Here is a 25,292-nt window from a genome sequence, read left to right on the forward strand (position 1 = left end):
AGTTATAAAAAAATATCTCCCTCATGGAGCTGCAGTGTGCAGCAACTATGCTGTCTCTGTCCCGTGGCCTTATGCACACATATATGAATCAACACGTATGCAATCAAGGTCAGAACTAGTACCATACTTCCAGAAATAAGCACCTGAAACAATGTGGTAATGGATGACAAACAGCAACCACAAACAAAATGCAGCAGACTTGGCAAGAGTGCATCAGGGAGTCTAGAGGCCACCTGAGTTCACAGCAGCGCTTTTTCAGTTAGACATAACTTTCAAAGTCTCCAAACTGTGCTCCACAACAGGGTACAGAATATAGTACTTCATTTTGAAGTAATAAGCCCATACATAAAAATTTCAAGATGGTTTTCTTTGCTAATGAATAGCACTAAGCAACTTAATTCTAAACACAGTGCTGTATTACAAAGACACTAGAGGAAACAGGAGAAATAGCCAATTACCCTCTGCTAAAAACTCCCGCCAATGTCCACCACACTGATTTTAAAACCAGCCATTCCACAAGGTTTAAAATGGTAAGACTAGCAGTAAGTGAAGGAAACAGTGAAACCTCTTCATCTGTTTCCCTTGGTGGTTTTTTAAAATTCTTTCTTAATTATAGTTGTAACAAAAATAGCGCGAGTTACAGGCTTATTATAGAGACAAGAAGCTCTGAAAGAACTGCCCAGGCTCAGGTATAGTTCTTGGTTCTGAAATCTGAAAGTAAATGCTTTGCAAACTTTGGCTGCTGTTGCAGCAGGTTATTAAAAACTCTAATTAGAGTGTAATTTGATGGAATGCCACTTCAGGATAGTAAACATTCACTCAGTAAAAAAAACACGAAAAATTCTTCGGAAGCAATAAAATTTGCTATCATTTTTTAACATTGTTATCATGTACATTTCTGTCCTATAAAAGGACAATGACTCCTATACCAATACCTCACATTCAGTAGATTTTGTAATCTGTTCATAAACTTGTAATAGCCTATGCATGATTTTATTTTTCTTGCAAAAGTAATTAGTAGAATTATCCTTTCTATTACTAAAAGCAAACATTAGTGGCAAGAGATGCATACTGCAACTCCAACACTTGCTCTCTACCTTAAGGAGTTATTCAATTTCTGCTCCCGAGATAAGTTCGTAGTTTTCTGTATATTGAAATGACCACGTTGCAGACTTATTGACTCCTCACTCTTCTCTGATACGAAACCTCCAAAGAAACGAGTCCGAAGAAAAGCAAGAACACACACTCGACCTGTCTCAATTAGAGTGCCTGGCCAAGTCCCTTACTTGTGATTTACCTAGACCCTTTTCTCGTCCTCCCCCTTCTCGGGCGGCAGACACTCCTGCCCCTTCCTAACTCCCTGTTTTTCCTCCAAAGCAGCCGCTCGCTGAGCTCCAGGGAAGCGCCAGCCCTCGCTCGCAGGCCCGGTAGCTCTTGCTGTCCGTGACCCGCGCGGGTCTGGGGAGCCCGGGAGTCATTGTGCTGCGGGAGCCCATCGCAGCTGTCAAGGCGCAGCGCAGCTCGCCTCGCCGGCGAGGAGAAGGGTGAGGAGGGTCACAGCCCCGCGCCGCGACAGCGCCCGCCCGCCCTTCCCGGGCCGCCCTGCGGGCCCCGCACGGCGGGTGCGGGCGAGCGGCCTGCGGGGCCGGGGCCGCTCCGGAGCCGGGCGGGCGCCATGCTACAAACCAAAATGGCTGCCCCGGGGAGGAAGCCCGGCCCGGGCCTCCGCCAGCACCGCCCGCCGGACCTCGCCCGGGTACCGTCCCCAGGCCACGACCACCGGCTCGGCCCTGAGGGCCCGGCCGGTGCGGGCAGCGCTGCCCCCGCATCCCGCGCGCGGCCCGGCCCCCGCAGCCCCCCGGGCCGGTCCCAGCCCGCCCGCGCCTCTCGTACCTGGAGCTCGGCCCGCTCCACCTCCCAGTGCGCCCTCTCCATCTCGAAGCGAGCCCACTCGTGCTGGATGTAGTGCAGGATCCCCGGGATAGTGTAGTGCTGGGGCCGGGACAGCTCGGCGGGGCCCGCCGCCTCCTGCCCGGCCGGGGCCGCGGGGCCCTGGGGCTGCGGCTGTTGCCCTCCTCCTCCGCCGCCGGCTCCGGCCCCCACGCAGCCCCCACCCGACTGCAGGTTCATGTTCCCACCCGCCTGCAGTGGCGGCTGCTGCGGTCTCGGGGCGGCCGCCATCCCACCGCCTCCTCCGGCTCCAGGGTGCTCGTCCATTGTCTGCGGGGAGCCCTCCTCCTCGTCCCGCGGCGGGGGCCGGGAGCAGGGGCCGGGGAGGGGGCGAGCGGCGCTGGCTGGGGCGGGGAGGAGGGGGCGGGCCGGGCGGGGGGGCTGCGCCGAGCGGGTGCGGGTGTCAGCGCAGCGCGGAGCCGCCGCCAGCCGCCATTACAGCCCCGCGGCCCTCCCTCCTCCCACCGGCCGGGCGGGGAGCGAGCGGCGCCTGCCGGGAAACGCGGCCCGGCCCCGCCACCGCCTCCCGCGGCCGGGGCGCCTGCGCGGAGGGAGGTGAGCGCCGGGACGGGGGGAGGGGGACGGGCCCGGGGCCGGGAGCGGGAGCATCTTCCCGCTGTGGAGGCGGCCTCGCCCGCCTGCGCCCGGCCCCGCGTCGGTCGGTGCCGCGGCTGGCGGCCCCGCGCGGGTCCCGTCCGCCCCGGGTGACCGTGGGAAGCGGCGGCGGGGATCGGTTCTCTCCGCGCCTCGGGAGTGCCGAACGGCCTCGGAAGAGTCGGCGGGAATGCGGCCGGGCCGCGGCCTACGTCCCAAAGCGGCCCGCAGCCAGCTTTAGGTCAAACACTTAAGTTTTTGAGACTCAGCGCCTTTTAATGGTGCCCTGAGTTTGCCCTGCAAGGAGGTGGTTTTAGAACAGATTAGTTCAATTTATGGTATGTTTCTGGAAGCTGGCTCATGACCAGAGGGTCATCTTCACGATACCTCAGTCGTGTTGTGTGTAATGTGTTCCGCCCTGGATGGGAAGGAAGAGTGCACCATATTTGTTATTCAAAAGTCTTTTCCACGTGACGAAGGTTTTGCAAGTTTTGTCTGGCTCAGTTTTGCCAGTGATAGCAATGCAGTGTTTGATGCTGTATTTTGGATATGGTGAAATTACCTCAATTGCACAATCCTACTCTGAAATGCAGTATTTACAAATTATTGACACATCCTGTTTGAAATGATCCATAGGTCACCCACTTAAGCTAGCCCTTCAGTTTTGCCTCTCATTAAAGTATTTACATGCTGTGCTCATTAAGTAAAAAAATTGATAGTTTCCTAAACATGGCCCATTCTTGACAGAGCTGGAATTCTGTTAATTACTGAAAAAAAATACTCCTTGTCTCAGTGCTGGTGTTTCCTTTCTTTACTAATTTCTGCTCAGGTGTGTGTTGATGTTTTAGTTAGTTCATCCAGTCCTTCCTTTTTTCTCCATTAAATCATTTCCTACTAAAATGTCATTGTACAGTCTTCCTGATTCCATATAGATTAGGCAATCTAAATCCAACTCCCTTCCACCTCAGCTTACTTCTTTTGTCTACTGACAGTACCTAATCATTCTTAAAAATTGTGACTTAGCTCATAACTAGTGTAACCTTTTGTTTAGCTCGAATTGTATGGGACATTCCTCATTCCTGAGTATGTGGGAGTTACTGCAGTTTAATTCCGTTACTATATTCAGCCAGCATTTTGACAACTCAACAGCAAAGGAAAACTTTTTTTACTCCTTCCTTCCTCCTTTGACTTCCCTAGGTTAATAAGGTTGCTTTTGTAAAATCCCTGATCCTGAAATTCAACACAGTGTTTTATTTTAAACCCACATAGATATGCTTGTTTCATCTTTGGAAGAATGTGCACAGTAATAAGCTCTAGAATACAAAGATTACTTCTACTGCTAAATAGCATTACATGTGACTTTTGTTAAAGCCTTGTCCACAGTCAAAAAAAAAGTAGGAAGACTAAAGGTTCTGATTATGGGAGCAGTCTTCATTTGCTACATGGTTTTGTACAATAAATTTATAGCCAGGAAGCTCAATAAACATATATATCACAAATATTTGTTCCTGTGCTACACCTGCTTTTGCCTCTTGCCTCTACTATTTAGCCATTTTTTGATTTTCATTAATGTTTTACTTGTTCTACATTTGGTGAAGGGCCTGGAGGGGAAGCCATATGAGGTCATTTGGCTTGTTCAGCCTGGTGGAGACTGAGGGGAGACCTCATTGCAGTTACAACTTCCTCGTGAGGGGAAGAGGAGGGGCAGGCACTGATCTCTTCTCTGTGGTGACCAGTGACAGGACCCAAGGGAATGGCCTGAAGTTGTGTCAGGGGAGGTTTAGGTTGGATATTAGAAAAAGGTCTTCACCCAGAGGGTGGTTGGGCACTGGAACAGGCTCGCCAGGGAAGTGGTCACAGCACCAAGCCTGACAGAGTTCAAGAAGCATTTCAGTGATACTCTCGGGCATATGATGTGACTCTTGGGGATGGTCCTGTGCAGGGCCAGGAGCCGGACTTGATGATCTCTTTGCGTCCCTTCCAACTCAGGATATTCTATGATTCTACATTTAGTACGCACGTTAAGTGCCATTAGATCTCTGCATCCAGAAAATCAACTTGTTTAGAGTTATTGCAGTAAATTATTTGCATATAGTTCTATCTAACATTTATTTTTAATTCCTGATAAAGCAGTTCTGTAAATATGTAGTCATGCATTTCTTCTTTTTGAGATTTGATCTCTTATTTACATTCTAGCTGAGAGCTCTAGGATATTGCAAACTGTTCGTAGAGTGCAATAACTAAAATGCTTCCAAATCTATAGACATTGACTGGAGTGGTTTTAGCTTGAGAGACACACGACTAATTTGAATTACAGCTATACTGCAAGTACAACTCAAACTTAGGTTGTGTTTCTTTTTTTATGATTTATGTATCGGAGTATGCATAAATATTGGCGAAATCATTGACAAACTAAATTGAGTGCTTGTGTCTATACTGGAGGAGTAATTAAAAATATGTTTAAAATATGTTTTATATTACTGCATGGGAATCAGCTGGGTTGGTCTCACTGGAGACTTAAGATCTTTATATCCACAGAACAGGTATTGCAGGCTTTGTCTCTCTGAGAGGTCTCAGCCAGTATCTGAAAAGACATCATTTAGGGGTGTGACTCAAACAGGGACAGCTTACTTTGAGGTGTCTTATGTGGTTATGCAGCCTGCAGAGCTGACATGTTCTGGAAACAGATCCTGAAGCAGTGTGAGTCACACAAGCCAATCACCATATGAGTTTTCTCTCATAGATATTTATCTGCAAGAGATACTTTAATGAGGGTGAGATCTAACACACTGTAATAGTGCATATTTAAATCACAGTAGTTAAGCTGTATGTCGTCTGTGCACATGCCAAATTATCCTTACAGAAGAAATACTTTGTAAGGGTTCTACTCAGTTACTCCAGAAGGTAATTTCTTTTGAAGGAAAGTTTGCAATTTCAAGACTTTTTACATCTTCCCGAAATGATACCTTGTGTGGGTTTTTTTTCTAGGGAGTCTTTGTTCAGAGACAGAGTTTGGTAGGTGTTTTGTAGATCGGGTATGCAGGATATGCAGGAAGCATATACCATAGGCTATTCTGAATAAAATTTCTAATGCATGGTTGACTGTGATGGGGAGAGTTGGACTTGACAGTCCATCAGGATCCCAATAGTCTCTTCCAGTATTCGGTTCCTAAGCGCATTTGTGATGCAGATAGTTGTCCAGTGACCTGGAATGAGACAGCCTATTCAGTTCTGACAAACAGCCTTCAGATACTAATGTCTTTTCATTACTAAAATGAGCAAAATAATGGCAGAGATATGAAAGGCTTGCATCTTGTCACCAATTCCCTTGAACCATTGGATTCTGCATTCATAAAAGCATCGTAATTCATGTGTATGTGCATTGATACACACAGGCATGTGCGTGAGAATGCACAGGAAAGCACGTAAGAGTTGTATCAGAAGAAATGGAGCTGCCTTTGTAAGTGGAATACTGATTATTGATCATAAAAGGTAGCTTCTCAAATATATAGAACTTGAAGAAATGGGAGTTTCTCCACCCATCAACATACACAGATAGGCTTTTGTTTGTTTATTATACTTCACAGGTTTCTTTACATCTTATATAAGTTATGTACATCTTATATAACTGAGATTAGCTCAGTTGATATGGTGCTAATAACACCAAGGTTGTGGGTTTGATCCCCATATGAGCCATTCACTTAGGATTTGGACTCGATCCTTGTGGGTCCCTTCCAACTCAGAATATTCTGTGATTCTGTGGGTTCTGTATATGCAAATCTCACTTCAAAATGTTATCTGTATCTGAAAGCCAAGATGAAAAGAGAAAAAATAATCTTTGTTTGCTAGAAACAAAACTCAGTAATTTTCTTTTTTTTTGCCTAAATGTGCAAGCAAACATTTTTATTTCTACAAGCGATTTTCTTCAGATAACACATTTGAGTGCTACTGTGGTTCTACCTGTTACAACTTTTTTTTTTTTTAATCTATTCTGGGTAAGACCATTTGTGTGGATTAGAAAAAAATAATCTGGTCTAAAGTATATCCATATGTAAAACAATCCAGGCCATTCATAGGAATACATGCAGATACAATAGTCAGAACATCAGAAAGGGATTAACCATGTACAAAGACTAGGTTAATAAAGGAATAATTAGGATTAGGGTCCAATCCTCCAATAAGATCATATGTATCAATTTTTGTATGTTTTTCTGTCATATATTGCTTAACAATAACTCAAAGTACTACATCTCTGTCAGTGCTCTGAGTTAGTTTACTCTCCTCCTGTTCTCAAGTCCTGCTTGAATATAAGACATGTTAAGCCTTATGTTGCGCAAGAGAGGAACCCCAAAGAGAAGATACAAGGACTCCCTGAAGCAACATCTCAGCCTTGGCCACATTGATCATCATCACTGGTCTACTCTGGCCTCCAATCGAGAAGTCTGGAGACACACCATCTATAACGCTGCTGCTTCCTTTGAGAAAGCACGCAGGATCACTCTCGAGGAGAAAAGACAATGCAGAAAGAATCATGTCTTGCAGAATATACCACCTAAGGAGTCTTTCTGCTGTGTCTTTTGCAACCGATCTTGTCTATCTCTCATTGGCCTCTTTAGCCACCAGTGTACTTGCAGCAAATGTGGGTAGAGCCCTCCTCAAATCTTCGTTCGCAAAGCCTAGCCATGATGATGATGATGATAATGAAGCCTTATGTTACTCTTCTAGAGTGGATTTATGCAGCTTGCTGATTTGTGAAAATAGGACTTACGGTCCTTGGTACAATTTATGACTAAATTATTAAAATAGTTTGGAAACAACTTGTTTAAAACAGACACCTTGTTCATGCTTCAGCAGTGCCAAACACAAAGATGAAGTGTAAAACTAAGATGGAAAAAGAAAGGCTGTCTATGTCACTGTCATTATCTGTTTAGCATGGAGAGACATGTTTTGCAGCTGGGTAGGAACAAAGTTTTTGTTCTCCTGTGTCTGAGCTTGATTAAAACAATGGGCAGCATTTCTTCGACTGTTTCTCTTTCATGCCACAGCCCTTTCTTAGGTAGCTTTAAAGCTTCAGATTCCTTCTGTTGTGAGGTTGGCCCTTGGTAGAGGGCCTCACTCAGAGCTGGAAGGAGTCATTCATTCTTATCCTTAGTTTTTGGAAGGTTTGTATTAAAAAATGACTACATCAACTCACTGTTTCACCTTTATGCTTCAAAATACAAAGACATCGCAACTGTAACTTCAGGAGGCAATACAAAACAGAACATGGAAAAAAAAGAGCCACATATTAAACACAGTAAAGATTGTATAGATGGTACTCTCCCATTTAGTCATAAATGTCAGCCTACCTGCCATCCAGCAGTGAAGATCCCATTATACATTTCCATCTGGGCCCTTTTTTGTCTTAATTACCTGGTTTATTCTTTCTCAGAGACCAACTTGTGCTGATTCAGAAGCCCTGGGTGCAGTGGACAAGGTGTGTGCACCACTGCAGCAGCACTGACCAGCATCCATGACTCTTCTGTTGGAGTGACTCAACAAAAGTGCATTCCTGAAGAGACTGGCGGAGGTGAGAATGCTCTGAGACTGTCACGATTTCTAACAGATTCTCTTGTCCTGAGGATCCATCCTGGACTAAGCATGTGTCACTTAACGAAGAAATGAATTCTCAGTATCAAGTCAAATTAGTAAAAATACATTTGAAACTACATATAGAAATCTAAACTTCTTTGTATATGGAGTAAACCATAGTACACTGAGGAAAATTACATCTGCAGCTTATCCTTTTTTCCATGCTTTTCAAAACATGAAAGATGTCAGTTGCTTAGCAAGCAGATTCTGATACGTGCTGGGCTCTTTTTAATACCCTTTTTCATTGTACATTGCATGGGGTATATTTATATTCTAGAACTATATTTCAGTGGTGTTGTGTGGATTAATATTTATTTAGATTGAGATTAAGCTCTTTTAAATAATTAACATGAACAGATTTCTCCTTAGCTATCAAAGACCCACACTCAGCTTTCATTAAGTGCAGAATTTACCTTTTGCATCAGTGTGGGAAATTAGACAGGAGAAAACTGATTTCAGTGGCTCCTGGTCCAGCTTAAGATGTGTGCTGATACTGCAGATACCCAAATATTTAGGAGTCTCTCATTCTGCAAGAATGGTCATGTGCTGTGGCCCATGCATTTCCCTTTGTTGACTCTCCCTTCAATATGATATGACGATGGTATGAATGTAATTGTTAAATACAAGTCAAGGGAAAAATAGTGTTCAGAGGCCACTTTACTCTTAGGAGCTTTGTTAACCTTCTGGTTTGGTATTGGGTAAATTTCTGGTAAGGTTTTCCAACCAGTTAGCATGCAGGAACAAAACGCTGAGTAGATTTATAGTTATGAAGAAGTAACTGATTACTCCTCCAATTGCCCAAATCCCACAGAGAAATTAATTTGCCTGAAAATGTGAAAGCTGTTATTTATTAGATAGTTTGTGATTAGTTGTGTGGGGGGAAAAATGGAGTTTTACTCATGGGATGCATGAAAAAGATTAGAGATTTTTTTTTTGATATTCTGTGTTTTGGCAATAAACTCAGTCATAAATATATGCAGATCTGGGCTGACTAGCTTTTAGGAAGTCTTTACTCCTATGTATTACTAGTCTTTTTTTCCCCTCCTCCCAACAGAAATACTTTTCTTGATTCCTGCACTCAATATTCAAATCTACCACTGAAATCAACAAAAAAGAAATGATAAAATTTTTTCTTATGGTTAACAAGCAAGGTCAAACAAGACTGTCTAGGTATTATGAGCATGTAGAAATTAATAAACGGACAATGCTGGAAGCTGAAGTGATCAAAAACTGTCTCTCCCGTTCAAAGGATCAGGTAAGTTTTGCAGTTTTTATTTTATCCACATCTCACATCTTTCATGTCGATAATTCTGAAAACCTATCAGTTTCCATTGCAGGTCATTATTTCTTTTGTACCCATGAAGAAAAAGACTGAGTTTCTAGATTTTGGGTTTAGTCAGTTGGACTCTTATTCTGCATTGAATAAATATGTTTTTCTGAGGCTTAAAGAGATGTTAGAGCTTTGTGTATCACTATTGTGAAGATTCCTCTTGTTTGTTTGAAGAAACTCAGAAGTCCAGAAAAAACTCATTTTATCCTTTTATTATTTATTTAGGGATGGATAGAGAGATATTACTGCTGCTTTGCCAGAATGTAGTAGGGAGAGTACTGACAGCTCCAAGTTTAAATAAAGATTTTTGGATAGAGGATTCCAAATTATGAAAACACTACCTAAAGCACAGGAGCATTTGGAAACACAAATTTTTAGGCCTCAGTATTAGACTTTTTTATTCAAAAAAAGTGTTCACACTTTCTGCAAGGAAGTCAGAAAACTCAGAAGTTGTGAAATTTCTTAGATGAAAATTGAGATTTTCATGGCTCACTTTAAAAGCACCAAACTTTTGCACATTGACTTGAATTAGAGGAAAAATATGTGACTTGGACTGTGAATGGGATTTTTTGGTTTGTGTTCTGAAGTCAGCTTCTTTATTTTTAATTAATTATGTGTGTTCTTGCGCAGTGGTCCTCACATACTACACTCTAGCAAACCTCAGAAAAAATAGCAGTCCTTATAAAGTCCCTTAGTCCGCAGACTTGACAGTGGCTAAAGAAATTAACCTTCTCATACTGCTCTTGCGAGGGCATTTCCCACCAGAGGCTCCAGCGCAGGAGCTGACGGCGCTGCCGCTGCCATTTCGGGGGCCGAGCGAAACGACAGTGAAAGAAAAGGCGGCGGCACGTCCTAAAGCGGCGTGAATGGCGCCATCTCCTGGCTCCCGTCCTATTGGGAAACACATGTCAATCCCCCCTGAACCTGAAAAGTTAGGGGAATATTGGGTGCCTTATAACAAGTCTCTTCAGTTCTGTATGTTCCAGTTTTTCCATTTAAAAAGTGGTGGCATGTTTTCTGCCAGTAGATGAAAAGTGTTGTGTAATAGTTATCCTACTAAATTTCTTTCAAGTCAAAATCGTTTGATAGATCTTGGGAAATCCATTGTTCTTTGTGGGTCTTACAAACCTGAAAGCTTAGTCTCTTTGAGCACTGTGCTTTATGCTGTTGTATGCTTAAAGGACAGCTGCTATAGTTGACTTGTTTTGCTTCTGCCTAGTGCTCTTTCATTGAGTATAAGGACTTTAAGCTGGTGTACCGACAGTATGCAGCCCTTTTCGTAGTTGTTGGCATCGACCAGACAGAGGTAAGAAATTATATACCCTTTTGCAATGAAAGCTTATAGTGATTCTCACAGGCAAGAGCTCAAGTCTTCTTCCGGTACAGAATTTTTCAATGGCAATTAGAGAATTTCAAGGAATCATTGTGGGGAAAAAAAAACAAACAAAAAAAACCCAAAAAACAAACCACTCCAAACAAACAAAAATGCTCCCACATTATTTCTGTGAAATAAAGAGGTATAAAAGCAAATGAAGTATATTTGACTTCAGTCTTTAGCAGTAGACTTAACTATTATCACGAGGTAGTCTTCCTGAGCCTTGTATTGATTCTGTTTTCCAAATTTATGTTTGATTAATCACAAATTTATGTGGGGTGGAGTTTCTCAACAATTGTTAGCATTACAGCCAAATCAGTTGTCTCATCTGTGGTGATTCCCCACTGGTTTTAACCTCCTTGGCCAAAGAACAAATTCCCATACTGTTCAGCTAGAAAGATGCCAATTTATTTTCTTTTTTTAAAAGGGAAAAAAAGAAAGATATCTGAAAGTTGCCAAGTACTGTTATTTCATTTGTTCAGGTTGTGCCTGTGAGGCTTGAGTGTTTACATTGATTCCCGGTTCTCAGATATTAATTCAAAGTTTACTATTAGAGACCTTAACAGGGTGGTGTGGAAAGTAGCACTGATTACCACAGTGTCTTCAAGTCAGGGTTATAATGGCATGCAATTTGGGGCAAATTAATTTGGCTTTGCTACAGAAATCGCCCAGCATAGCCTAGCTCTGTGCTACAGCTGGCTGGTGCGACTTCAGCATAACCTAGTTAGGTGTTTCTGTCCATATATCTGAGACCTGGGCTATGGTGGAACAAAGGATGCAGTGGAACAGCAGCATCCTGGGAGAGACAGACCCACTGGGTACTGTAGTGCTTCCTTGGTGGCCGGCCTGAAACTTCTGCCCCAAGCACTGCCCAGCTCTTGGCACCTCTGCTGGGTAACGACGTTGCCTCCTGCTGTGGTGGCCTGAGCTTCTGCACTTTAGTGTAGGTTGTCTTATGTTATCGAGTTGCTTTTCATTCACCAGGAACTGAATTTACACAAAGAATGCTATTACATTTTCTAGATATTCATTTAATATTCAGTTGTTTTTAATTTCAGAATGAGATGGCAGTATATGAACTAATTCATAATTTTGTGGAAGTTTTGGACAAATACTTCAGCAGAGTGGTGAGACACTGAATCTATTATGAAACATTTTTCTCTTTCAAAGCTTTAGTGAATGTGTCATTTCAGGGAATAAATCAAAGGAGAAAATAATTATTTAACATTAATTTAGAATTTTGAATACTTTAGTATAAATATTATCACAGGAGGGGGGATGAAAGCAGGATGAATTGATTTTTCAGAGAAGTAAAAGTATACGTAGGTTATAAATCATCAGACAAGGAACACCAGAAATACTTCTGTTAGAAAAGCATGTTTGTATGTGCTATAAAGTTTCTTTGGGTCATGTATTCTTAGTTTAGCCATGAGCATTTTATATGTTTTAAAGAAATAAAGAGGTTTTTCTTTGCAGTTCTTTCATGCAGTTCTTAGCATTACATTCCCCAAATGAACTTCATTTATGATTAAGATGGTGTAAACATTAAGCAGGGAACTCATCTCACTGAACAAGATCAGAGGGATGGAGCGAAAGAAACCCAAAAACCAGTCTGTACTTGTAGTATCCATATTGTTGTCATGCAACAGTGGATATCTGATAAAACAGCTATTATAGAGATAGTAATTTTGTTAAGGATTCAACATCAGACATGGCTCCAGTTAAAATGACAGTTCCTTTTGATGGGAGATTTGTTTGCTTGCTCATTTTTACAAAGTTTCAAAATACAGCATTATAATCCTGGTTAGAACGTGTGCTATTTAATATATGGCTTTTAATAGCCTTATTACAAAAAAATTTCAATTAACCTATACTGAAATGTCTTGGATATCCCTCTCAGAAAAGAGGACTGCGTGGTTTCCTCTGTAGTCCATGTACTTGAGGGTATTACATTGGTGACTGTACAATCAAGAGATCAGTATGCAGGGTCTGTAACTGGTTTCCTAGTCCTAGTCCCACAGTGGGCATGGCAGAGGTGCCTCTGTGAATTCAAGGACATGCTTGAAAAAGTCATCTGCACCCTTCACGATTTAGATGCCTGGGAAATGTTTTAGGCTGTTATGTCAACTGATGCCGCACCAGCCCACTGAAACTGCTGGTACTAAGTGTTTCACTTTCAGACTGCACTGAGTTCAGAATTTCTCTCTTAAAATTGCTGATTGCAGTCCCAACCTAAGCAGTGATAACCAGGAATGGAATTTGATCCTCGCAGCACAGGAATGCACAAAAAATTTAGTCACGTCTTATTTATCTAATTGAGCTAATAGCTGCCAACCACTTCTCAAGTTTTATTTCTTCAATTAAAGCAGAATGAAAATAGATGTAGTTATTATACATATATATAATTCCTTGACCACACATATAACCCAACCACTGATAGTTGTTAGAAATTTGCTAGTTCATCATACCACAGGGGTTTTTTATATTTTCTGTAGCATTTCATGTTTGAGACTAGAGGAACCTAAAAGGGGACTGGTTAAGGAAATCTCATGCCATTCAGTGGTTCTATTTTTAGTAGCATATAACATGATAAATGACAGAGCACTGAAGATGAGGGCTATAATTCTAGCTGGGGTTACTGGCAATAACCACAGAGCAAGAAAGTATAAATCTGTACTCTTACGGATTAATTTAGGATTTGCAGAATTTTAGCAGAATCCCAAATTATGATGGTGACAACAGGGACAGAACTCTGGGAAAGGAACGAACATCTGTCCTGCTCTAGAAGGACATTTTGTCATATATTATTTTTAGGTTTGTGAGCTTTAAACATTCTCACATACTCTATTTTTATCTAATGGATCTTAAAGAGCTTGAATTCAGATATGAGAACAAACATTAATGGAATTAGGGGGAAAACTTTCAAATTTGTTTGTGAGATGTAATTCTGAGTCCCCTTCACTTTTATATGGCTACCCACAGAAAGCTCTGCATATTGTTCAGAATTCCAATGTCTTCAATTGCGTTTTAATGCTCAGGAACCTTAAACTGATCAGGCTTTTAAAATACAATTTTTGTGATGCATTAACGCCTTCTAATTGAAGAATGGCACAGTCATGCAGCAGAGGCCTGTAGACTAGAACTAGTCCAGTTTAGAGCATCTTTAGACCACAGAAGTAATATCAGTTTTACCAATAAAACGTTACCAGTATTACTCTGCTTTAAAACCAGGGTTAGACCATGAATGAAAACCACGTTAGCAAACTAAATTCCCTTGGTAGCAGATAAAGATTCCCTCTTTTAGCAGAGACTGGGGAACCTCCACCCAACTGTGCAAAATATTAACTGCTAAGGTTGTGATTAATTGTTTCTAAGTTTAGACATTTAACTGAGGCACCTAAGTTAGCAGTTTGGTCATCCTAAGCTCCCATTACTGGCCGTGGAGACCTATGAGTATCTCGAGAAAGTGAGTCATGCCTCAAGCGTGCCAACTGTTGAAGATCCGCATCTCTTCTGGGGACTGCAGAGAGACCACAAGGGCTTCTAACTCAGACATTTTGGTTAAATGAGTAATACTACTTGGGGTAAATCCAGGGCAAAACCAGAAGGGAAATGATGACTATGAAGAACTGTGTTGCTGGGGCTGGAGAATACTTAGTGCTAAGTGTCCAAAGCTTGGAGTTGCCTTCCCTTTCGTAATATATGTAGCCACTACTACCCCAGCCATGGGTATATACAATGTCTAGATTTTGCTGTTGAAATGATCTGCAGCAACATTTTTAACTGTGTGAACTTGGCATTAACATCCTGGGTTTTGCAGAAAGAGGAAGACAGAATATAGGGCAGGAGCTGCCGTGATTAGAGCTGCTAGTTTTCCACCCACGCACTCAGATGGCACTGCATATATTCAAATTGTTACTTGTGGGTGACCTCAGTGGTTTTTCCTAAGTAAAACATTAGCTTTGATTACACAGGCAGGTAACATATGTAAGGCAAAGCAGTGTTGCAGGAAAGAGCATGTAATTGTCCAGTCCAGACCAGAAATCTGAATCGCCCTAAAATTTTCTATAGTTATTTTGAAGACTTTCTTTATCCTTTAAAGGGATGTGTAATGTTTAATGATTACAAGATGAGAGATCATTTAATCTGAGATGAGAGATCCAACTGTAACTAATGACTGTCTATCTCTTTCCCTTGCAGAGTGAATTAGATGTATCCTTTTCAGTATCAGAAATCCGTTTGTCTGTCTCTTTTTGCTGTATGATCCAGTTCATACTGTCTTCATAGCACTAACTGTCAATCAAGACAATGCAGAGGTTTAACCAATTTTGCATTTAGAGTAAGTAGCACCATTTTGGCACCCTTCTGAAAGCATGACTGATGTTCACAATGTCACCTATTTAAATCCTCTATCATTAAGATAAGCCTGGTTCCATTTAAAGTAAGACAGGGAGAACTAAGTACATGAAAAGTTATATTCATAGGGGAACTTTCAGGCTTAACTAATTATTACTTCAGGGTTTCCCTTTTTTTCTTTAAGTTTACAATAAAATAGATATTGAAATGCCTGCAATAATAACTGAATGTCACAGCTGTGTCTTGAGCCAAACAGCAGTAGCATCACTGTAAGATTATGTTTGCACTTTGATTTTGCTTCATGAAAGCAAGAGTTGAGTTTTACTTTCTCTATCTATGAACAGAAAAAGACCTGAGAGGAGGAAATTTAGGAAACTAGGCATTGCCACAGTTACTGTTTTCTTTTTCCACCCCTCCACTTACAAAGCTGTATTTTCATGTGTATGATTAATTAAAATATGATTTAAAACTAAACCCAAATACAAACAAATACTAAAATACAGTTTTGAACAATTAAACACAAATATCAAATAAATAAAACACAATACTGGGTTGGAAGAAAATTAAACCATGAGAATGTATCACAAACAGTCTTCATTATCAGTTCTTCCAATCCCAGTGCCTGCTCACTCTACTCTAGCAATTCTTACACTTATGTTTGTTGTTGATTAAATGCAGATCTGGTTCAAAGAGTTTCAGTTATACATCTGAAATACAGTTGCCATCCTGGAATGAAGTACTGTCATGTAATTTCATTTATTTATTTTATTTAAGAATTACAACTTATGAAGAACATGGGAAAATTCTGTCATTTTTCTTGGAATTATTGTTCCTTCTTTACTAAAAAGGGAAAAAACAAACCAACAGGAAATAATTAATTTCACTTTTGTGAATATTTTAATGCTTGCTACTTGCTGGAACTGTCTCATTTACTGACCTTATATATATATATATATACTGTCAGTATTTCCTTCCTAAAATTTACGAAATGCTGTGGTATTAGTATAAAAAACTTAAATTCACTGATATTATAAAAGAGCAATAATGACATTTCAGCATGAAGGGACTCTTAAGGTCTCTGAGTGACTGTAAAACTAGATTTTTTGTATTCAGATATTATAGTTTAGCATTAGAACTATGTGTACTTGTATATGAGCTTTGCTAAGTTAGAGACTAATCTGATCTATTCAGTAATTACACATAAAAAGAATCCCCTGTGTTTCCATATGTTGTATTTAAGTCTGCAAGTGTCTAATTATCTTAGATTGTTTGGTGTACTGATGATTCTAAATTCTGTTTGCCTCTGGTCATTGATTTCCTACCAAGAAGAATTTCCTGTAGTTCTATGCTTAGAGCTAGAGCTACCATCAGCAGCCCGTTCAATTGGCTGTTGAATATCATGGAATTATAGAATGGTTTGGGTTGGAAGGGACCTTCAAGATCATGTAGTTTCAAACCCCTTGCCGTGGGAAGGAACACCTTTCACTAGACCCGGTTGCTCAGAGCCCCATCCAACCTTGCCTTGAACACTCCCAGTGATGGGGCATCCACAGCTTGTCTGGACAACCTGTGCCAGTGCCTCGCCACTCTCACAGTAAAGAATTTCTTCGTAATATCTAACCCAAACCTACTCTCTTTCAGTTTGAAGCCATTCCCCCTTGTCCTATCACCACATGCTCTTCTAAAAAGTTCCTCTCCATCTTTCTTATATGTTCCCTTCAGGTGGTGGAAGGCCTCAGTTAGGTCAATCCCTAAACCATCTCTTTTCCAGGCTGAACAATCCCAATTCTCTCAGCCTTTCCTCATAGGGAGAGGTGCTCCATCCCTCTGATCATCTTGGTGGCCCTGCTCTGGACTTGCTCCAACAGGTCTACATCCTTTCTGTGCTGGGAACCCCAGAACTGTACACTGTACTCCAGGTGGGGCCCACTTCTTCAGCTTGTCCAGGTCCCTCTGGATGGCATCCTGTCCTTAGTCTGCACTTTTTGGAGAAGTTGTTGCATTATATACCAACACTAATGTTTGCAATGGGTGCAATACGAGGTGTGAACGATTTCCATAGAAATTTATCTGAGGGTCTCATCTGCACGATGGTGTAAATCTAAATATTTGGAAAATAGGAATGTGCATTAGTAACTTACTTGATCACAGTGGAAAAAATACTGGAAAAACTCATATCTGATATTTCTCTCCTTCACATGGATGACATATGAATGACGTATGTAATTTTACCATTTAGAGATGCACTTTTCTATGATACACATTTCAGGAACAATTTTAAAATGAAACATTTTACTTCTCTATATGTACAAAGTAATTTTCCCATTTAGGAGGAAGAGCTTTTCATGAGTTGAAAGGACACCTAAAATATTTGAAATGAAGTGAGATGCCCTCAGTATTAAATGTAAAGCTGAGGTGTAACTGTGAAGAAGTGGGTTGTTCAGGACTGTATTTTTGACAACAGCTTGAATAGCAGACCCAGAAAAACAATACAGAGTCTGGGCAAGTGTCTTAGCTGTTATTGCAGTGCAAGCAATAATTTATCAATCTGCCTTTCATAACATATAAGGTAATATCCCCACCTGGGATTAAACCATTGCCTTTGCCAATGGTCTCACACGAACTCCTATATTCAGTACAGTTAGCTTGGATACAAAACAGCTGATGGAGAAAGTACTGTGTCTGAACATCTGCAAAAGTGAAAGCCAAGTAGCATTTACAAAATCTTTGTTTACAGACTATCCGGCAGGAGACCATCACAGTTTCCTGACTCTGTGCTATTATTTTTGTGTACAGATCCATAGGAAGTTTATTTTAAAAGTGGTAGTGGCTATTCTATAGAGCCAGTAGTGTTTATTAACATGAAAAAATAGTAGGAAATTACATGAAATCAAATCTAAAGACTGAGACCATCACACAATTTTGAGATGTCCCTGGAGCCCATACGAAGCCTGCAGCACATGCACTGATTCTTTCAGCTTCCCAGACACAGGGCATTACCCCACTGTTCCTGGCAACGCAGCTCCAGCTGAGGCAGGACTACAGCTTTCATTTATGTCCACACCCCTGAATTCACCCAGGGCACCCACAGCGTAGGTTGTATCATGGCCTGAGTCTGGAGTCAGCTGTCAGGAAGGACGCCTTGAGCATAAGGCAGGGACTGGGTCCAATCTGAATCCTGCCCAACAGGATTCATACATCACATTGATATGTATGACATAGGCATGTGTGATGCTTAACAATGCATGAACAATTGTGAAGTTATCTCATGTATACTGCAAAAATGAACACTGATTAGCTACTGTCCAGCTAAGTACTTTAGAATAGCCAGTTTTTTACAGATGGTTTCATGTGTGAATTTGTAAACCATTTAGCCATTATATGATGTTCACTTTCATTTTGAAAGTCTGTTGCACACTTAAGAGTACCTATGCTGGAATAGCATAACATTTCTAAAGTTGTTCAAATTGGTTTTAAAATATCGATAAGTAGTGTTGTTGGGCCAGTTGAGTGAACAAGTACTGAAATTGTCCTAGGGGTGTTGTGTCCTAATGTGTTAATAGCACTGGATAAGCCTCACTTTGTGTATAAAATAAGTGGGTGGAGTTTTTTGTAGCTCTAAAACTCCAGCTTGGATGGTGTAGGAACTACGTTCTTGCTATGATGATGACAAAAGATACTATAAAAATGAACGTGTTACCACAGCAGCTTTATAGAGAACAAAATGCTAGTAAGTATGACAATTTTTAAAATTACAAAAGGTGAGTTTTTTATTGCTTGAACTGGTGAAGCAAAGTTTACTTGGAGTCACATTATTAACTTAAAGAAGAAACAGATACTTATGTTCCCCTGGTAAGAAGGCGGGGGGGAGGGTGCTCTAGGACAAAGCATTTGAGGAATGTTGTCTTGATCCAAAAAAGCCATTACATTCCACTGCAACTAGCTGCTGCTGCTCCTCCTAGGATAGATAAGAAACTTTGGTATAGGGAATGCTTTCATGTGAATCAATTTTATTCTTCAGTCCCCTGCGGAATAACACTGAGAATACAGTGTATTTAAGGAGTGAGAAAATTCAATGATGAATTTATTCTGAGAATTTATAAGGATGCTATGCAGTTTGTACAGATCCACAGGAAGTTTATTTTAAAAGTGATAGTGGCTATTCTCTGTAACATAATTGGATGAAATGGAAACTTATAAGAATTAGCTTAAAATTAGCTTAGTTGTTCTAGAATTTCACAGAACTTGAAGGCACCTTTGTCACCTATTTAATATCAGCTTAGCCATTTGAGGAAGAAACAGAAAGTATTTCAGGTTTCAATGTGTTTAATGTGCCTGCCATTAAATAGGCTAAAAGTCACTGAAAGTGAAGGTTAGCAAAGTTAAATCAGAATATGTGACTCTAGATTAAATAAAGAAGCAACTCCAACTAATTGCTCGTTGAAGATGAGTGTCCAGGATAGAAATCACGGTTTTGTAGTGCTGTATATTCAGTAGCAAACCATCTGCCCCATACATACCTGTGCTGTAATCTACAAAGCCCTTGTTTGTGCTCCTGGGTGTGTTCCATGATCACAAGGTGTTGGCTGCGCTTCATCATCTGTTAAGCCTGGGCACACCCTTAATTACTTGCCTGGAAAATCCTGAGAGCTCTTAAAATGCCTCTATATGAAGAAGTTATTTATCACACCCGAGTCCTAAATGTGCTTTTTTCCTTTCTCCCTTTCCTTCCTCTCTCCCCTGCTCAACTGTCTATATAATATTTCGGGGAAGGAGACAAAATACTTGTGTCACATTTACTTCCTCTTAGTATGTATGTGTCATAAAAACTCTTTGTGATAGTAGAAAGTACCATTAATGTCTTTAAGAAGGGCAGTTCTTAAAGTTGCCAAAAGCGAGAATTACATGTAAAATGCCAGTTGTGTAGATACCATTTACTTCTGCTGTTTGTTACACAGCCACGGCAGCATTGCCAGAAATCTGTAAGACAGAGCCAGGGAGGGCTCACCTTTGCCCAGGCTGACATGCAGGGATTAACATGTATTTTCTTCTGCATACTTGTTTAAAAACTCCTGTTAACCTCTGCATGGATCTAGTGAAAGTCCCTTCATCCTCTTTTGTGGGTAGCCAGGATTCTTACTGGAAGCAGGACCTTAAATGACAGCTCTGGGTGGAGCACACGGCAGTGCACACACTGAATACAGCTTTTTCCTGTTGCCAGCTGCTGAAACTGGTTTGCTTTGCTGCTCTTCAGCTGGGTGTGGATCTATGACTTCAGGGCTTTAAACCCTGAAATTTGGGGTCACTTGCCAAACAAGTGACAGGTGGGAAGGACGAGCCTTGCTGAAGCTCAGAGATCTGTCTCTCTCTCTCCCTGGGCAGAGCATTCAGATGTGAATGGCCGAGTTGTGTGCGTATGGCAAGATGTAACCATAGAGCATAGGTGAAACTTTGAGGAAGCGGAAAAGAGCCAAGGTTGCTCCCTGTACAATCCAACAGTTTGCCAAGAACAGTGTGATGAAGGGAGGTGGGAAGAGAACTGAGGAAGGAAGCTGGGATGTTAGGCTGAGGGTAGATGGTGAAGAATGCTTTGGGACCTTCCAAAATCAAGTTGATAGATCTTTCCAGAATGGTATTAGTATCCCCATTCAAACTGCAGATGAAATTACTGGTTCTGGAATGATGACTGTGAGCTGACCAGATCACAGAGGGAAAGAAATCATACCACTTTTCTGCAGTGGAATAGCCCCATCTGGAAATCACCTGGAATGGCCCTGGAGGGGAATTGACATCTACTGAACCACACTGGGTTTGAGTGGAACAGCTGCAAGATTCTTACTGGTGTGTTTTCCTTTGACATAGTATTGGTTCTTCCAGAAATACATCAGGGGAAAAAGCAGTGCTAAGTGTGATTTAAATGTTTTCTTAGACAAGATGATGCAGAAAAATAAGATGGGAGTGGCAGGTTGCTGCCTCATCATTGATCCTGGTTGGTCCACTTGTCTGGTTTTTAGATCCTTGGAACTGTCAAAGGAAGAGGAAGGTCTGGACTCTGCCATGGGAACTGGGGCACTGTGAATCAGTGGTAGAGTGTAAAAATTAAAAGCCAGGAGGAGTTGGCTTTATCACTTGTTGAAACATGAATGGAATGTTGTCTAACTTCCTTAACAGATCCTCTAGCCCAATGCAGAGCAGTGCCAGAGGTGAGCACAATGCAGCAGAACAGCTGTCTTCCTAAAAATTCTCACATTACTGGAATAAGGAAATCGTAACTTCTCAGATTAAAATACTTCTGTAAAGGCTGATTTACTTAAAAAGTATATAACAGCAAGAAGTTTGTCTTCAGTCTTTAATCTGCCAAGCAAAGTAAAGCTACCACCTTTGCCTCTGGCACCACAGAAACGGTGACAGCTGTAAGGATAGCACTGTTCCTCAGTACTGACAGCACGAGTCTGATTTTTAGAAGGAATTCAGGCCTACGGTCAGGCTCAGGAAGAAGCCTGGTATTTTAAATACAACTTAGAAATAAATTAGGTGGTTAAGGTTAGGCCAGTAACTTAGAAGCTATCTGATGAACCATGGGCATACTCAAGATCTTGTTGACAACTATAGTTTGTCACGTAATGGTAACTAGTAGAAAAGCTGTTTGGGGGCCTGAATCCTGCTCTTGCACATACCCACACATGCTGTGCACTTGGTCAAGCAGAACACTTCTGCTGGAGCAGCAGTACAGTTGCTTCCCCTTCTGCACAAATACACGGTAGCACCGAGTTCAGAGCATTCATGGCAATTTGAAATGGCAGAGGAAGGTGACAGCCCGCTAGCTGTGGTCTCATCAGTTTGACCATTCTGCCTGAACAGGTTTAGATTCTCCTTTTCAGCTCTTAGAAGGGTGGTCACACACAAGGCTGAGATACTCTGTGCCCCTCTTCTTGCTTTAGTGTATGCAGCAGAAACAATCACCAAGACAGGAACAAAATCTTCAGCTTCTCTTATTGCCAGGCCAGACTGTCATACTTATGAACTTTTACAGACAGCAGGAGAACCTTAAGCATAGGGAAGCTGGTGCAGCTGCTACCAACTCAGCTAAGCTTGCACACAGAGAAAGGTGGGTTTGGAATTCCCCATGCTGAGGACAGACTCAGCCTCTGTCCTCTGTAGGTTTCAGGCAGGCAGCATCTCTACTGACATTTAAAAAGAGATCAAGCCAGTCATCATCACCTGAAGCAATGACTTGGGTTTCTGCATCCAAGAGAAAGGATCATGGAAAACTCCCTCTCTGCATTCCCAAGTACAGGCTTCAGCCTTGGTTCTCTAGAACCTGTACCTTGTTTAATGGGTCTGGCAGTCACCACTCATTGTGAGAAACATAAGGCACCTAACTCAGGTTAAGGAATTCCCTTCTCAAAGCCAGGTGCTAAAAAACAAGGCATGGAGATGTTCGATGTTCAATGTTACCTAACAAATCCATTTCTTGACTTCAGCCCAAGGCTGTTCCCTTGCATGAGCTTATGCCATTGCAGCTCCAGTGGTTTAAGCTGTTGTCTTAAACCCCCACCACTTGCGCTTACCACCCAGGAGGAACAAATATATACAAATATGTGGCTCCTCAGCTGTTGTCATACACAGTTCACAATACTCCCACTGTTCCTGCTCTTTGGTAGGGCAGTACAGCTGACTGCCAAAGTCAGATCCACTAGATCCCCTTCAATGCCTGAGTCATATTCAAAAAATTAGACAATTATATCACACTGGGCAGAGGAAAATGTTGATGCCTTCAAAAACCTGGCTCTTGCAGCTCCAATGAGTAGCAGGGAAGTCCACTAATATAAATACAAGGACTAGAGCAACACCAGGCTGTCTTCCTGTGTTCAATCCTTAGTGTCAAAAATAGGATGATGGGCAGAGAAGGAACTCAAGAGACTCGTATCAAAGTTGGGCAAGAAGTGTTGAGAGATGCATTTAGAAATTACTGTACAGTGTCTTGCTGGCTCTACTGCAGTAGTCCTCCAGACACATCCAAGAATTAGAAGGCACAAAATGAAGGCAAAGTGGATCTGTTGAGCACAGCGAAGAACACATTTAAAAAGCAGCAACAGGTGGCAAGCAAGGCAGATGAAGCATTATTCATGCCTCTGTATATGTATGTGTATGTCAGTGAGGCACAACAGATGCACCCAGCAGGCTGGTTTGCTGTGCCCGTTTCCATTTCGGGTTCTGGTGATAAATGGCAACATACGAGTCTTTTTTCACTACGTAACCCTTTGCAGTTGTTCAGTGGATGCACCCAACACTCGGGTCTGCATGAATGCAGTCATGTATCACGAATGCCCACCACTTAATACCCGAGTGGGGCCTGTCATCAGGGTTTTGAGACAGATGCTGTTAGATAATGTTAAGGAAAGACAGACATGGTTATGGGCAAATTTCATATATCACAACTGTGATGTACTGAAGCAAACTGAACAAATACATATTGCTTCAGATTATTTTCTTATAGGTGAATATTAGAGATTATAAATATATTTTAGAAAGTATTTAAAATATGAACCATTTATTTACTTTTGCTCTTCTTTATGAGATTTATTGTTAGATCAATGACTCAACTTTACATATCAGCATATTCCTCTTAAGCTATTTCCAAGCAGATCAAATAGTATTAAGTAACTTAGGGTAAGGAAAATTTCAGAATCAAATTTTTAAGAATTTGGCAACTACTTTTCTAGGAAGAATGCAGAATTATTTGGATCTTCACATTCAAGGCTGTTATCCATGAATAACATTTTATATCCAAACGATACATGGTACTCAGACAGACAGTAAAATTAACCACCTATATCTAAGTTTAGTTTCGTTTGCTTTTACTACTGTGTACTAGTATTACTACTGTATTCCAGGAGAGGATACTGCTGGGGCTTCAACTTTTCTACTACAAACTTCTGACTGCCTTGTGATCAGAAAAAAGTGTCCATTGAACTGTTTCCCTAGCTCTATTAAAATAAAGAGCCAAATAAAGTAGAATAAGTTAAGAAACACCTATCTTTGTAAATTTTGGTTAAAGACTTAGGTGCCTAAGATTTTTTCTGAATTATCTTCATGTTGTTCAAAATATACTTAACTTGAAATGTTCCTAGATCATGTTCAATTTGGACAGAGTGCACATAATTTTGGATGAAATGGTGCTAAATGGTTGCATTGTGGAAACAAACCGGAACAGAATTCTCGCCCCTCTGTTTGTGCTTGACAAAGTGGCAGAAAGCTAGGAAGATGCAAGATAGGAAGATGCAAGACTGACTAAAGCATTCTACAAAAGATGGCGAAAACATCAAGAATGTACTGACAGCAGTTTTCTGATGTTGCAAGACTGACTCATGCAATACTCAAATTAGTTGGAAAATATTTTCCATTTCTCCTATAATCTGTGTACCTAATGGGAAAGATGCAGCTAAACATGTAGATGCATTTGGATGTAGCTCTACTGACCCAGCAGAAATCTTTCTAGAATGGTCAACAGTTTTAAAAAGGACTGCAGATGAAGAAATGGAAACTTACCAACCAGGTATAACATGGTATTACATAGCATTGTGCCAGACCTAGAAGACAGAAAATATAGAAATATAAATTCTGAGTTTTAGTCCTTCCCTTAAGCATCAACTTAATTTATTTTCAGTTCTGTAACTTCTATGACCACTTTTAAAGTAGATTCATCCTTCATCAAAAAGCTGGTTAACTTCCCTTTGCCATGCAAGTCATGGATACAAAAGAAAAGCACAGATGTATTTAGTATTTCTGCATACCGTGTAAGTTGTAACTAGAAGTATTTAGCACTTAAATATTATAACATTAATAAAAGATAATTCAAATCAGAAGTTTAATGATCTTTTATCATGTTGGCTTCATAAATTACACAGACCTTTTTCATTTTGGCACACCAGTGTATTTTTTTTCTCTTGTATGTGCTATCCATGCATCAAGATTAAAACTTTTACAAAAGATGAGTAATAAGATATGCAAGTTTCTCAGTACCAGGTAGGTACCAAATCAAATCTCCCTTCT

The 25,292-nt window shown here is 41.1% G+C and overlaps 2 protein-coding genes across 9 annotated transcripts in view; one reads left to right on the plus strand and one right to left on the minus strand.

Annotated features, from left to right (window-relative positions):
- The window catches only part of STRN3 (striatin 3), a 62,946-nt gene extending 60,542 nt beyond the window's left edge, over window positions 1–2,404 (minus strand). For all 4 annotated transcript variants that reach the window (XM_027720375.2, XM_027720370.2, XM_027720351.2 and 1 more), the window contains exon 1: window positions 1,894–2,404. In XM_027720375.2, the coding sequence (XP_027576176.1) occupies window positions 1,894–2,217 (324 nt within the window). In that variant the 5' untranslated portion in view covers window positions 2,218–2,404. The remainder of the gene's footprint in view (window positions 1–1,893) is intronic.
- AP4S1 (adaptor related protein complex 4 subunit sigma 1) lies at window positions 1,476–25,105 on the plus strand. Of its 5 annotated transcripts, none has more exons than XM_027720395.2 (7): window positions 1,476–1,544; window positions 7,976–8,113; window positions 9,230–9,430; window positions 10,725–10,811; window positions 11,939–12,007; window positions 15,081–15,104; window positions 24,371–25,105. In XM_027720395.2, the coding sequence occupies exons 3-7, from the start codon at window positions 9,293–9,295 to the stop codon at window positions 24,497–24,499; spliced, it is 447 nt and encodes a 148-aa protein (XP_027576196.1). In that variant the 5' UTR covers window positions 1,476–1,544; window positions 7,976–8,113; window positions 9,230–9,292; the 3' UTR covers window positions 24,500–25,105. The 5 variants fall into 5 exon arrangements, with proteins under 5 accessions (XP_027576196.1, XP_039242381.1, XP_027576188.1 ...); XM_039386447.1 differs by lacking the exons at window positions 1,476–1,544; window positions 24,371–25,105 and adding exons at window positions 2,414–2,505; window positions 21,417–24,361 and having other exon boundaries at window positions 15,081–15,092; XM_027720387.2 differs by lacking the exon at window positions 1,476–1,544 and adding an exon at window positions 2,415–2,505.
- The last annotated feature ends 187 nt before the right edge of the window (window positions 25,106–25,292 follow it).

The sequence above is a fragment of the Pipra filicauda genome, unplaced genomic scaffold (assembly GCF_003945595.2).
Source record: "Pipra filicauda isolate LSUMZ 115617 unplaced genomic scaffold, ASM394559v2 scaffold11_size5308982_pilon, whole genome shotgun sequence".
Lineage (NCBI taxonomy): Eukaryota > Metazoa > Chordata > Aves > Passeriformes > Pipridae > Pipra > Pipra filicauda.

Excerpts from the sequence above, each read along its gene's own strand:
- AP4S1 (XM_027720395.2), top strand. The coding sequence starts at position 9,293 with ATGATAAAATTTTTTCTTATGGTTAACAAGCAAGGTCAAACAAGACTG. Across the intron at positions 10,812-11,938 it reads TTGGCATCGACCAGACAGAG|AATGAGATGGCAGTATATGA; the intron begins GTAAGAAATTAT and ends TTTTAATTTCAG. Across the intron at positions 12,008-15,080 it reads ACAAATACTTCAGCAGAGTG|AGTGAATTAGATGTATCCTT; the intron begins GTGAGACACTGA and ends TTTCCCTTGCAG.